Below are 15,729 nucleotides of genomic sequence, written 5' to 3' on the forward strand. Positions count from 1 at the left end.
TCTTTATGTAACTTCTCCGTATAACTCAACAAAACTAAAAAAAATACACCCTAAAACATCACAAAGAACACACAATTTTCAGATTTTAATTTACATTGTTCATCTAAAGAGATTCTTTTATCCAAACTTAACAATGAAGTGTCACATTCTCTTTTCATTACATCTGTATGTACAAAATAAGTGTTCTAAGTAAAAATGTCTCCATTCTGAACCTTTATTGCATCTACATGTAAACTCTGACAACCAAATATATAACAAATCAGGAGAAAAGGCAATTCATTTTTATATCTATAAAAGTATACTTTAATAATAAATATTCAAAAATAATTATCTCTCCGTACACAATATCACAATCTTAGTGGCCCCTCTCTCGGACAGCCACTGGATCTAGTATATTCTCTCCTTCACACAACCATCACATTAATGTCTTACAATTTCTACCAGTTAAGTTGGATTTAGGACACTGAGGGAATTATCTTGGAATTAAAGAGAACAATCTTATAAGGGGCACCTTGCATAATTATAAATACTGTGATTGGAGACATACTGTAATAACATTTCTACTGTGATAGATGGAGGGACTCCTCCCTTAAAGATACTTGTAGATGAGTTAATTCTAAATGTTGATAATAGTTGAATTTTAACAAAGCAGGGTAGGTCTCAAACAGTTATGATACGCCAATCAAGATATGTTCTCTCTGATGCTTTCCTTATCATCTGCATCAATTGCACCATGGATCAATTCTTGGAAGCCTCTACTATTTTTCATTACTTGAGTCTTTCCTTTGAAATGACTGGGGTAGAGGCTGTTCACTACATTTTGTATTGCATTGAATGGTTGCATAAGAGAAGTGGATACAATTTAACTGTATATGACATTCCAACCACGGGTCTCGCAAGGAAAGATGTCATGAGTTTCCATCAGAGGGCGTTTCTAAGGTGATGGTTTGAGTTGTGTCTGTTTTTGCCTTGGCAACAGGAGAGGAGATGGGGGAGACAGGTGCCCCTGCTGCGTTAGCCACAGAGATCAGTTTATTGACAGTCTGTAGTACACTCACAGCTGCCTGGGGCTGGGGAGAGTTGGACCCTGGGGCAGACTTCTGCCCTGGGGGAGGTGTTATTATTCTTGCATAAACAGGTGGTGTTTTCCCTGGGGCTGCCTTGGCTTTGGCAGAGCTCTGCAGCAATTGTCCTGTATGAATCACATTAGCATTTGATTGTAGAGTGGGTTGGGATATGAGAATTGTGGCTTGTCCCGGTTTCAGGTTGGCCTGTTGACCTAACACGGTACGTACCACTTGTATATTTTGTCCTGGTTTCCCTCCTCCACCACTTACCAACAATGGTACACCACCAGCAATGCCTGAAATGGTTAACAGAACATATTTTCTAGTCATCAATATATACCATAATACATCATATTATTTGCATCTAAATTAGATACAACTGAACTTCGTTATCTTGAACACCGATATCTTGACTGTCTGAATAATAGGGATTTGTCGTAGTGATTTTGAAGTCCCAACCACTCTTTCTGAATATTTCTTTTAACCTTGTTATCTCAAATTTCATAAATCTTGAAGTTTAATCTTGACCCGTTGAGTTCAAAATAGAAAGTTTGACTGTATACTGTAAACGAACTTTTATTCGTATGCGAGAAATATTCGCGAGTTTCACGACCTACTTTAACTCGGGAATATTAATCGCTGCAAACCATTTATTTTGGTTTGTATTTGTAGAGAATGTTTCCTCAGTCGCGAAAATTAATCGTCGCGGATTGATTTCAAACTGTCGAGTCTTGAATAAAAGTTGGTGCAAATAATAGTTGGTTTACAGAATTATCCAATACTGATAATTTCCACAGAAATATACTCGTACCCTAAAAGCTGAAGTTTGATTTTAAATTGGATAATTTCTCCGTTTTTTTTCGTAATGAAACATCAATACATGTATCTTGCTAATTTTGGGACCTACTTTGTGCATGTGTGGTGTTGGTTCCTGTCAGGACACCAGAGGACTGCATGATGATTTGTGATAGAAGCCCAGCCTGTCCACCTGCCTGACCCCCAGGTACCACCTTACCCTGATTGGAGACAGGTAGGTTACCGGGCCTTATAGTCAGACCTGGGGGTAGTTGTGTCACCACAATGCCCCCCTGAGAGGGCGTGACAACCTTGGGTTGAGATGTGGCGGATGCTGGATTTCCCTGAGAGGTACGGGTGATTGTTTGTACAGTAGGACTTCCAGCTGCCCTTGGTTCTGAGGGAACTGTAATGAAAACATCAAAGATATTTAAATCTCAACAGAACACAGAATTTTAAAACTTAAGAACATTTTAATTTTTAGGGGGCTAATTTTCAGGTGGTTGCTATAAATTTACAAATTTATGGGGATGTACACTGTAATTTTGTGGGCAAGCATATATGGAGTATCTACAAAACCTATGAAAACTGACCCCCCCACCCAAAAAAAAAAATACATTGATAATTCAACAGTTGTGGTTACAAAAATGTACATGTACCATAGCTGGAGAACAAAAAAATAATGATATTCATAACAAAATTTAGTTCAGGTAATATAGGGGATACTTTACCTGGTGGTGTCCTTGACTGACTAAGGGTCATGACCCCTGCAGCTCCCCCTCCCTGGGGGATGATGCTGATGGGTAAGGCACCTTGAGGAGTCTGTATCAGCTGCTGCCCTCCTTTACCTGTGATCTGTACCAGCTGACCCCGGGCCTGGGTCAGAGGTTTCCCTGCCAGCTGTAGGGGTTTACCTCCACCCACAGGCTGTAGCAAGTTACCCCCTGTTAAAAAGCAATGCATCATGTAGTGTTTTTCAAAAAAGTTGACTTAAAACTTTAATCAGGCCAGGAGAAAGTAAGTCATTAGTCTGTTGATCTAATGAAGATTGTCAGGTAATTCTTTTTTTTATCAGTTTAAAATTCACACATACATGTAAAATCTAAAATGCATTATACACCTGTTAAAGAAGACAGGCTAGTCAAATTTGATTCAGACTAGTAACAGTAATCCTCAAATAGCCAAACTAAAAGTATATTTTGAACAATGTCCAGTCTACTTTATTTTCTCTCATTTAATTTACTGCTAATACATGTGTATCTGACTGTAAGTATACTTTGTGACTCAATAGACATCATTACAGAATGAATATAAAAAACTTTCCTCTAATTATTTTGGTTTTTTTTGTTGACCATTTGTGATATTGTTTTGCAATTTGACTTTTTTTTGCCTTATTAAAGCGTTGATCTTACAAACATGATAAAAATTTGATACAAATCCCCCTACCCTGTATCTTCAGAGTGGTGGGTACATTTCCACGTGGCCCCTGGACCCGCTGAGCAGCCAGTAGGTTACTAACATTGACCATCTGATTCCCAGACACCTGTTGGACCAGACGTGTCACCAGCTGAGCACTAGGGGTGCTGGTCACTGTAGTAGTAGAAGGGGCTGCCACGCCCACTTTCTCTGTGACCTTGTTGACCATTGTAGCACTAACTGTAGAGGGAGGAGCAGGGCTGCCAGAATTCTTACGTTGTGCCAGTAGTTCCTGACGTAGAGCACTTGTGATGTTTTGGGTGATGTTGGGACTAGCTGCTCTCAGACTCTGTAGAAGTCCGAGAGGCACAGACTGGGGAAGTCCGTGTGGGGCCTCACCACGGGGAGATCCCAGGGTTACTGTGGGAGACTCTGGCTTGCCTACAAAGAAAACATAAGGTATTTCAGCCTTACATATATTTATATTTTCCTGAACATGATGTAAATGTTAATGACTTTTTTTAATTTATGATACAATGTAAAATGTATGTGTACTTAAAAAAGTGGGCTTCAAATTTAAGCGGCTTTGTTGTGGACAACGATGCGCTAAATCGCGAATACCTCTAAGAAATCATTTATAAATAAAATACACGTCATGGAAGTATGTAGCGCTAATTCATGACTACGCCAACAACTCTATAGTAAGTGATTGCTCTAAATCTTGAATATGCCAATTTATGTACACGTCCAGTAACCTTATAGTTTGTTTTTGTATTTGTTTGATATGATAATATAACCTTTAAGTTTGTTTTGATATGATAATATAACCTTTAAGTTTGTTTTGGTATGATGATATAACCTATAAGTTTGTTTTGGTATGATGATATAATCTATAAGTTTGTTTTGGTATGATGATATAACCTTTAAGTTTGTTTTGGTATGATGATATAACCTTTAAGTTTGTTTTGATATGATAATATAACCTTTAAGTTTGTTTTGGTATGATGATATAACCTATAAGTTTGTTTTGGTATGATGATATAACCTTAAAGTTTGTTTTGGTATGATGATATAACCTTTAAGTTTGTTTTAGTATGATGATATAACCTGTAGGTTTATTTAGGTATTATGATATAATGAGTAGATTTGTTTAGGTATTATGATAACCTGTAGGTTTGTCTGTGTATTGTGATATAATCTGTTTTATGATATCACTTGTAGAATTGTTTGATTATGATATAATGAGTAGGTTTATTTGGCATTATGATATAACCTGTAGGTCTGTTATGGTATTACAATAAAACCCGTAAGCTTGTTTAATAATATAACCTGTGGGTTTGTTTTATGAGGTGTAGGTTTGATTGTAGGTTTTTCAATGATATAACTTGTTGGTTTGTTTTGTTATGAAGTGTAGGTATGTTTTATGATATAATCTGTAGGTGTAGGTCTGTTTTATGATACAACCTGTGGGTGTAGGTCTGTTTTATGATACAACCTGTGGGTGTAAGTTTGTTTTATGATATAAACTGTGGGTGTGGGTTTGTTTTATGATATAACCTGTGAGTGTAGGTTTGTTTTATGATATAACCTGTGGGTGTAGGTTTGTTTTATGATATAATCTGTGGGTGTAGGTTTGTGATTTAACCTGTGGGTGTAGGTTTATGATCTAAACTGTGGGTGTTGGGTTGTTTTATGATATACTGCAAACAAACTTTTATTCGCGTGCAAGAAATTTTCACAAGGTTCGCAAGAACCTCTTTGCAAGAACCTCTTCATCACGAATATTTCTCGCCGCGAAACAGTCTTTAAAGTCTCTCTTTCTATTAACAACAGATAAAAAAAGGCTTGATTGCGAAAATTTATCATCGCGAACTAGTTTATCCCCAGTAAATCGCGAAATAAAGTTGTCGCGAATAAAAGTTGGTTTACAGTAACCTGTGGGTGTAGGTTTGTTTTATGATATAACCTGTGGGTGTAGGTTTTTTTATGATATAACCTGTGGGTGTAGGTTTGTGGGTGTAGGTTTGTGATATAACCTCAGGGGCTGACAAATAGATTTTTAGGCACTTGTTCAAGAGCAAGTGTATGGTGAAAATTCACTTGCCCTACCTGAATTTTTGCTTGCCCAACCATAAATTAATACTTTATTTATATATATTTCAAAAAAAAAAAGGAAGAAAAATACTGAGTAGAACATGCAATCCCTGTGCCAAATATTAAATCTATGACTTAAATATTATTTTATTTTTTTAAGTCACTTGCCCCTGGGCAATGGGATTTGTCAGCCCCTGAACCTGTGGGTGTAGGTTTGTGGGTGTAGGTTTGTTTTATGATATAACCTGTGGGTTTGTTGGGTGTACCAGGTACAGAGGCTGCTTTCTGCTGAAGCTGCTGTTGCTGTAGATGAAGACGTATGGTGGCCCCTGGTTGAGAGTGGGGAATATTTCCCTGGGAACCTGGGACAGTGCCTGCACTGACTGCATTCTTCAGGGCCGCTATAGTAGCCTGGTTCGCCGTGGATCTGGGACTGTTACTCGACAGGCCTCTAGGACTAACCTGCCCAACTAACGGACTGCTACCTAAGATGATAAAATCTGTTGAATACTCACTGGTACACACATGATGATATTAGTTTATGTATTAATTTAAAAAAGGACTTAAACAAAAGGCCAATGGGCCTTAAAGGCCACCTGAGTATTAATACATGTATTTCCCAATATTCCCACATTTTTTTCCACACATAAAATGCTATGTCATGTAAATATGTATGTCTGAGATGATAAAATCTGTTGAATACTTTCTTGTACAAACGTCATGATAATATTAGTTGATGTAATAACCACAAAAGGACTTTAACAAAAGGCCCATTGGCCTTAAAGGCCACCTGAGTATAAACAGTACCCAGTATTTCCATATTTTTTCAAAACAAAAAATTCCATGTCATGTATATGTTCCCCTGTCATGATTTCATACCTAAAACAAGAAATTAATTCTTCCTTTGAGACTTTAACTTTGTTAAAAGACTCACTAGATCTTGGACTTTGAGTTATACTTGGACTCGCTGGATTGAGTGACACACTGTCGTCTAGGTTGAGTGTGTCTGTGCTGAGAGCTGATTTTAGACTCGGACTCGATACTGAGGTAGATAAGCTCATGGTTGCATCCTTCACCTTGCCCTAAAAACACATTCGATTGATAATCTATGTTTGTTGAACCATTCAAACTTTGAGTATCCTCTGTAAAACCTATTAAAAGTTTAAGGCCATATAAAACTGACATTATTGTTTCTCAGGTCCAAGTGCATTCAGTTTGAGGTAGCCTCATGGCAAATTTTATCGTATATTTGATAAAATAAGAAGTTGGTAATGCAGAGACCAATCCAAAAAAAGCCTCCCTCCCTCATCTTTTTTGGAGAAAATTGGCCTGAGAACCAGAGAATTAATTTTGTGTAGCCAAAATTAACTTACTGATTTTGTGTCTTTGGATTCTGTAAGGACTTTTTGGCTAGATGTAAACTTACTGATTTTTGTGTCTTTGGTTTCTGTAAGGACTTTTTGGCTTTCTGTGCAGCTCCATGGGCCTGATGAATTTTCTCTGTGAGGGGAAAAATATACAGCAAAATAAAGTTACATAATTACAGATACCTTATCATGCTTATGCTATATGAGCTCTCCTTTCTTTAAATTTACTCTATTAATTCTGTGATTCAGTTATAAATTTAAGTAACTCCTCAGCTTTTGTAATAGATGTACATTCATATTAAACATGATGTATACATGTACATGGCATGCAAATAAATTTCTCAAAAAACATGAAAAACAGATCTGCATTTTACATATAAGAAATAATATGCTTTATATTAATGGTTTTTGTCAAAATGAGGACAGGGATAATGTCTGTGAAATACAAAGGATAAGCTCATCTGAAATCAACATTGAATTAAAGAAAAATTTAATTAAAGAAAAATTCTCAAGGATCAATATACTGTAAGATTTATATAAAAGTACAGTTAAAGATTTAACAGCACAAATAAGGTGGAATCCCAGAGTTAGGATGGCCTTGACCTGAGATATACATTTAACCCACTGCAGGTAAAGATATGTTACCTCTGAATTCTTCATTATATTTTTGCTCATGTTAACCAATGCATGTTTTTTTTTAATTTAAAAAATAGAATTCTCTTAAAGGTTTAATATCTACTACTCTCCATCAAGTATTTCCACTCAGTATCAACAAAATAAACCATTACCAAATTCCTCCTCGGAGCGGCTTCGGTGTAGGTATATCCACAGTTTGCGGTTGACATCATACTTCACACAAGGATCTTTCTCCGAGTGTAATCTGTCTAAAGCACCACTGACCACCACATTTATCTGATAGGAAAAAAGAACATCAGAAGTGTAACACTTATACCAAGATAGTGCCATATTATTACCATAGCATTATTATAGAATTACCATAGCATTAACATAGTATTACCATATCATTACCATATCATTATCATAGCATTACCATAGCATTAACATGGCATTATCATAGCATTACCATAGCATCATCATAGCATTATCATAGCATTACCATAGCATTAACATGGCATTATCATAGCATTACCATAGCATCATCATAGCATTATCATAGCATTCACAAAAGTAGCATAATGTGCTGACCTAGATTCAAGATCACAACACACTTATGGGGCAAGAGGAAATATACATGATTGAACTTATTAAGGTGTAAAGAAATTATGGATATTAATTGTTGTAGTTAAACAACCATAGCAATAGCGTATTCTGGGTTATAGTCATCCCCATTTCATTTTGCTTATTTCATCTCAATTTCATCAATTAAAGACTGGGCTACTACACATAATTTAAAAAAATACACATACATGTACATTAGATTCTAGCCTGGAAATGGCTTTGATAAATCTTATATCTTTGTCAAAAAATAATTCTTTGCTCATTTGATTAACAATATGATTAACAATATCCAAGGTAAAAAAAAATTCCAGGAGAGAAGACGATATAAAGATATGGAAACACTACAAGTCAAATTAGTTCTGCCTGTCAGACTATTAGAGCATGTCTGGAGAAATAACTTGGGGGTTAAATATTTACCTGAGCATCTGAAACCCCTGGAGCTAGAAACTGTGAGTCTTTGAGAAGCTCACATATATCCCCGCGAGTCCCTTCACCATTCGGAAGTCTGGCAGCCGAGTCTCTCACTGTGAAGTAGAGACAACAAAGTAAATCCAAAACAAATACCTGGATAATGAGGCTAGTTTCTCTGTTTTTTATTCCTGGAACAACAGATTTGAATTCCTTGATAATGCTTCAATAGAGATCATTACCCAGTGTAAGAATGGTGACAAATGAGGGTCTGTTAGACACAAGTAATGCATGTTCTCGTGCCTTGTTGTTGGAATTATCCTTTGTGTATACGCCCTTAACAGGGCCCACCACTGACTCATAGTCATGCATCCTGTACATAAAAGCTTTGTGGGGGTTCAAAAATCGACGCGCCTCCTGTTAAAATATCAATATTTTTATGTTTTCTCTGATGAAGAAGTGCACTCATATCTGTATATCATTTAATAGGTTATGAAGAGTCCATAAAATTACAATTTTTGTCATATACCATGACAAAGCGTTAAAAATACCTGTTCTCTGAACTGGGCCTTTTCTTCATCTGTTGTGGCCTTTACAACATAACCAGTTTTACTAGTAATAAAAAAGCAAAAAAAAAAAATTTTTTAAAAACTCTTCCAAGGTTTACCCCCTCAACACAATCTCCGACAGGTACACCTACCTCCTTGGTGGCGGGGTTGAACCTGGTCCTCCATCATACATGTCACGAGTTCCTTCTTTACGATTTGTGATAAAGTGCTTAAATAAGGCAGCCATATTGTCATCTGAATCACGTCCAGCACCAATCCACCTCCATTGCTGAGCGCGTTCCTTGTAGTCTACATATGGCACAAAGTTGGGAGGAGACACATCTTTAAATGAGAAAGCCACAAAGTCAGTGTGCCTCAGTTACAAATCAGTGTGAAATTAACAGTTTTATTTTGGAGATTCCACAGATGTTATGATAGATATACCTATGAGATCTCCTGCAAGAAACTTGAGTGACTGAAGAACACAGTCCACCCAGCTAGGAATCAAAGAAAACCAGACATTCTTTGGTGCTGAACCGGACTCCTGCCATTCTCGGACTTTCTCCTCAAGCTGGAAAACAAACAACATAGCAATTATGCCATTAATTGTTCCTCAATATAAATCATTGGTAAAGTTAAAGTCTTAATGCATTTCTTACCTTGGCTGTGGTGGCATGCATTTCTTACCTTGGCTGTGGTGGCATGCATTTCTTACCTTGGCAGTGGTGGCATGCATTTCTTACCTTGGCTGTGGTGGCATGCATTTCTTACCTTGGCTGTGGTGGCATGCATTTCTTACCTTGGCAGTGGTGGCATGCATTTCTTACCTTGGCAGTGGTGGTATGCATTTCTTACCTTGGCTGTGGTGGCATGCATTTCTTACCTTGGCAGTGGTGGCATGCATTTCTTACCTTGGCTGTGGTGGCATGCATTTCTTACCTTGGCAGTGGTGGTATGCATTTCTTACCTTGGCTGTGGTGGCTTTCCCGTCTTCAAAGTCTGTTACCATATCACGAAGTAAACTGAAGAAGTTTGTGTATAAACCATACGTGGCGGGAATCTTTGGTAAAGCATTACTGGAAATAATTTCATAGAAACAATTCATTCTTTCATGTTTGAAAAACTTGCAGCAAAGAAAGAAGATAGCAAAGAATAGGCAAACTTTTGTCTTGAGACAAAGTTTCCTACCGCATTAGTCCCCCCTCCCCTCCCACCACCAAATTATAACTAATTATTTTTTCTGAGCTGTAAACCCTTCCAAAAATATCTAATTGCTTTAACAAAACTTCACATGTACTGCTTATGTACATATACATGGATTTAACTATGTTTTCAGTACACATACATGTACTTGACAATGTATCAGTAATTTATCACAGACAACCAGTACAGAATCTTACTCTTGTTGGAATATGTCAGGGAGGGGCTCCTCTTTAATGTCCAGGTTAATGGGGGAGAGGGATTCCTCATCACTGTAGACCAGGGGCTGGGAGGAAAACTCCAGTCCTTCCTTCTTAATCTTCAGAACTTTCTTCAGTTTCTTCTCGGTTTTGTCCTTGAGTTTGACTTTCTTCTTCTTATTTACAGATAAATTAGAATCGGTGGACACTGTAAAATAATAAACTTTATCTCACACACTTCTGTCATCTTCAAAGCTGAAAGAGCATAGCCTACTGTGATATCATATTTTTCTGTGGAAGGATGTTTGTGGGCAATCAAAATTTTACTGTTTCACAAGGACAAAATTTTGTGGTTAACTTGTATTTAAGGAGGATTTCTTGAATCAATATGTTGACAAAGTTATCTTTCATGAGGATGTACATTAACGGGTAAAGGTGACCAACATTATCCACAAATATTGGTCCCCCAATGATGATTCCACAGCATACACCTATGTCTTTACCTATCTCTTTTGGGCTGCTTCTATTGGTGGCCTGACATCGTGACATGATATCTTGAAGTGTAATAGAATCTGTGTTTAATTCTGGGTGATCCTCCTTAAAATAAAATCAATACCAGGTACTTATTTATAGAAAAATATTTACCTTTACATGCAACTTTACAAGCACCGATTAGCACTGAGAAGTCTTGTATCTTACAGACACAGATCACATTAAAAATATAGTTTTTTTTCTCTTTTAAGTCCAGTTGGACTTCACATCTGGAAAGCCAGTATATCAAATACAAGGGATATGTTAAATACAAGGGATATGTTAAATACAAAGAATAAGTCAAATACAAAAAAATATGTCAAATACATAGAATTTGTCAAAGTGTTGCTAAAGTTCCAACTATTGTTTGAATTTCAACTTCATTTTCTCCAACAATCTCATATCTTTACTGTTTATGTCAGTCCTGTCTAGTTCCATATTTTAAACTGTAAAATGACAGCATTTATAGGTCTAGCTTCAGCAGATCTGTAGCTCACTGACAAGTCTAGCTTCAGTTGATCTGTAGCTCACTGACAAGTCTAGTTTCAGCAGATCTGTAGCTCACTGACAAGTCTAGTTTCAGCAGATCTGTAGCTCACTGACAAAACTAGTTTCAGCAGATCTGTAGCTCACTGACAAGTCTTGTTTCAGCAGATCTGTAGCTCACTGACAAGTCTAGCTTCAGCTGATCTGTAGCTCACTGACAAGATTAGTTTCAGCAGATCTGTAGCTCACTGACAAGTCCAGCTTCAGCAGATCTGTAGCTCACTGACAAGTCCTGTGGAGGAACTTACCTCTGATTCCAGCTTCTTCCTTTTGTGATTCCTCAGCAGATTTCTATAATCCTCCTCAGTCACCTCTACTGGGCTGAATGGACGCTGCCTCTTCTGCTGTCCCTCACCAAAGCCTGATGTTAAAAACAACCAATGTATAATGAACATAAAGTTACCTAGATACCAACTCCATTAACAGTAAAACTGAACTAAATAATTGTTGTGCATGTACGCTGAATACGAATGGTAACAATAAATAAGATACCGGTGATGTCTCCATTGACGACCACAGGTTTGGATGAGAAGGTGTGGACCACACTTGGTATGGTAGGCTCTGGGGATGGGAGGGGGTGCATTGACTTAAATAGCTGCTTCCTTGTCTTCTGTGTTGACACTGGATAAGAAACAAACTGGGTTTTTCTCAAATGATTTGAGCAGAAAGCTTATGTAACCACCAGTCTGTATTACTGACCAACAACCACTCAATACTAATGAGTAAACCACTCTGTACTACTGATTACTGACCACTATGTACTAATGACTAACGACCACTTTGTTCCACTGACTTAGCATAGACATACCTGAGGTGTCCTCTTCTTCAGACGAGGTATCCTCCATTCCACATTCCTGTCTGGCTTCCTTCATCAACCTACCACAACAATCAGGTACTGTGTATATATTACTTTATCTGACAATGATCAATTTAATTATGAAATCTGTACAGATGAATAAGAGCAGGGAAAATACACTTAAGTTTCATCTGACATACTTCTTCTTAGATCTGACCAGTTCAATAAGGAAATATGTACAGCGGAATAAAAGCAGGGAACTAAACATGATGCTTTGTCTCACCTGACATATTTCTTTTTGGATCTGTGCTCCACAGAACTACGTTTTGTATTAACTGGAGGATTGTGGGTAAATTCCAGTTGTCCACCAGGGGGTACTTTCTGAATTTCATCATAGGCCTTCTACAGTAAGTCAAATAAAAATTTTTAAATCCCCATAGTTTATCAAGGTTGGAAGCACTTTCAGATCATATCAAAGATCAATCAGGTGACAGAACCTCTTTGTTTGCTCTGTCAGACCTGTCTAGAGTTTTTTTTAAAATCTCATACCCACCTGATAGCAGCTGTTTTTCTTATCATACTGACCTGTCTTGAAAGCAGAATGTCCTTCAACAATGTGGAATAGTATCTCTGCTGTCTGTGTTTATACTCCCGATATTTAATGTTTCGGCATAAGCTTGAATACTTTGCAATGTCTGGCGAACAAAACCCATCTGTAATTAAAATTGTATATTTGTGTCTAAACATGAAAACATACGGTTAAATTTACTTTTACTTTTCATCTCAACTCTGTGTTAAATTTTTGGAACACCACTTTATACATGTACTTCTAAATGATATTTTAACTCTTGATGGAATCAACTGACAATAACTCTTAATGGAATCACCTGAAAATGAGAATTTAATAACTCACCTCTCATTTTTGTCTGAAGTTGAGAAAGAGGATTTCCAAACTTGAAATTTTCATTTCCAAATAATTTTCTGAAAACAAGATCTCAACAATACAATTGAGTAAATATACAGGCAATAATTCTCTTTTTACATGTGATATATTACTTTGATATATACACGTATAAACACATGGGATTCTTCATGCTACCATTGACTGCTCTCTTAATTTTCTAGATTAACATTCAATAAACTGAAAGATAAATCATTTATGTTTCCTGAAATTTAAAGATTTGAAGTATGTCACTAAGAAACTTTTATTTTACATAGAGAGGTTGACTTACATTCAGTTATCTACATTGAGAGATTGACTTGCATCACTAAGAAATTCTAATTTATAGTGGCTTACATTGAGAGGATGACTTAGTGATCTATATTTAGAGTGACTTGGTGACCTACTTTGATTGATTTGCATTACTTAAAAGTTCTTACCTGAGGGACTCCTCCTTTTCAGCCTCATCATTTGATGGAAATGTCGGTAAAAGAGTCTGAAACAGTCACATTAAATTATTAATATATAGGTAAAGCCAGGAGTCACTTCAAAAACAGAAATGATTATCTAGATATTTTTGTTTACAGTTAGTTTTTTAACAGTATGTCAGTGTACAATTTTTACCAGCCAAACATCATTCCTTCCTTTTGTGTAATTTGAGAAAAATTTTTCATATACAAGTAATAACCTTTAAGTGTGTCCTTTGTTCCTCTGTTAAAACATTTTTCCAGGTATCCATACTCAAGACATCTCGAAAGATGTGGCCCTGAAACATTTGTAGTAAACATTAAGAAGTAAATATATAGAGGTTGTGGCTAAATACGTCGTGGCTCCTTCCAAAATCTATTATGTAAGATCAATGAATTTTTGTAAGAGAATACGAAAATATCAATGTTTAACATCCCACAGCTTTGACAGAGCCTGGTCTGCCCCTTCCCCTGCTGATGTACCTGTTCTAACATGGATTCTGGAAGAAGGAGTTCCAGCTTTCCCAGAAGGCACCTTTCCATCCTGGGCCCCGAGGAGGGGGTTGGTAACCCCCAATTATCATCCTCACTCTCCTCACTGCTAGACATCAAGTCAGTCCTCACAAATCCTTAAAATAGGACACTCATATGAATGTACAAGATCTCAAAAAGTCAGACGTGATCATGCATAGGACCTAAGTAGAATCACATCAATAAACTCATCTGACTACGTATTACCTACACTTAAATGGGAAAATGCATTCATAAATAAAAAAAAAAAATCTTCAAATTTTCAAGGATTTGAATATTGCCATATATTAAAAGGTAAAGGCATAATGTTTCCAGTGGATTTTCAAACTTTGTATTAATATAATCCTGATCAACATGTAACTCTTTGACTATCTGAGCAAATATCATGAATATACCTGAGTATTTCAACAAAAAGCACTACTTGAAAACTCAATAGCAGCTCAATCAACTCCAATTGCCAAAAAGGTTGGAGTACTTCCTTACAAAGCACATCTCATTAATGTTCTTAAGTTCTTAAGTTCACGTTCTATGTCCCTGTATGTACATAGCATTTATTTAAATACACAGTAACAAAGGTATAATAAAACAACAATATTAAAATTTTATTAAAGGCATCGTGTACAAAAGGAGTTGAGTTCTATACCATTTTTTAAATTTTATCACAGTAACTGTAACAATAGGATAGCATAACCTTTCTAAATGTGAAAGTTGTCTACAGGAAAATGTACTACTTTCATTTTGATAATCCTTCAAAAAAGTAAAAATGCTGTCAGTTAAAATGACTCCAGATTTACAGGGCATAGTAAAATAAAAGAGTTTACATTTCTTTCATGACTAATAAATATATATTTTTAACAAACATTATAAAAATAAAAACTTTTTAAAAAATTGACAATTTTGAAAATGTAAACAAATTGGCATACATGTTGTTCTCACTTGATTAGAATATGAAAGCATGCTGAAAAATATTAAATAGTGAAATATTTTCTTGAAAAAAGTCCATTTTACTGGCTACATTTTTTCGACACAATTACTGACATTCACACTTTTATCAAACTCCATGTGGGGTGAGCATGTTTTGACTTTCTGCATGGAAACATACACTGACCAGTGCACATAATACGGTTGTCAATACCCAAAAGATATTCTACGGAATTTCTACAAACTTTTGCTTCCCGACAATGACCTCGAAAAAACGCGTTATCGCGCGCATGATTTTATGCATGGAAATGAAAATGAGTGATCTCCATACAGTGGCAACCGACTCTCCATCTTAATCATCACCTGGAAGTTCACTTCTGGTGTCACTTACCCTTAATCAAGACCTTGAATTTTTCATCAATCGAAATACATATGTTTTTCCTCTTGAATAGTCTCAAAACCCCCGAAAAATGAGTTCAAGAATGTTCGCTGTCTGGGTGAAAAATCCAAACCGGAAGTTCATGATAGCCATCGTGCTCCTTGTTTGGTAGAAGACATTTGCAGGTGGTTGGATAAAAATAATTTCAAAAAATCAATTTTGAATAAATCTATACTCTTTGCGATATCTTTAAGAAAAATTGCCCAAATAATGCATTTTAATTG

The 15,729-nt window shown here is 36.4% G+C and overlaps 2 protein-coding genes across 2 annotated transcripts in view; one reads left to right on the top strand and one right to left on the bottom strand.

Moving 5' to 3' along the window:
• Positions 1-15,729, top strand: part of LOC133174302 (high mobility group-T protein-like) — a 91,991-nt gene that overhangs the window by 52,349 nt on the left and 23,913 nt on the right. The gene's annotated exons all lie outside the window — the stretch shown is intronic.
• LOC133174367 (nuclear factor related to kappa-B-binding protein-like) lies at positions 71-15,618 on the bottom strand. Its single transcript, XM_061309485.1, has 26 exons — positions 15,458-15,618; positions 14,098-14,243; positions 13,836-13,913; positions 13,588-13,643; positions 13,121-13,188; positions 12,793-12,920; positions 12,491-12,609; positions 12,220-12,287; positions 11,904-12,032; positions 11,660-11,772; positions 10,838-10,931; positions 10,335-10,542; positions 9,902-10,010; positions 9,379-9,505; positions 9,087-9,276; positions 8,938-8,998; positions 8,629-8,803; positions 8,396-8,502; positions 7,528-7,651; positions 6,799-6,872; positions 6,307-6,454; positions 5,618-5,857; positions 3,309-3,719; positions 2,594-2,806; positions 1,975-2,268; positions 71-1,363 (listed from the first exon to the last, which is right to left on the bottom strand). The coding sequence occupies exons 2-26, from the start codon at positions 14,221-14,223 to the stop codon at positions 909-911; spliced, it is 3,915 nt and encodes a 1,304-aa protein (XP_061165469.1). The 5' UTR covers positions 14,224-14,243; positions 15,458-15,618; the 3' UTR covers positions 71-908.

Source organism: Saccostrea echinata, unplaced genomic scaffold, assembly GCF_033153115.1.
Source record: "Saccostrea echinata isolate AGI-Se365-2 ecotype Australia unplaced genomic scaffold, CSIRO_AGI_Sech_v1 ptg000057l, whole genome shotgun sequence".
Lineage (NCBI taxonomy): Eukaryota > Metazoa > Mollusca > Bivalvia > Ostreida > Ostreidae > Saccostrea > Saccostrea echinata.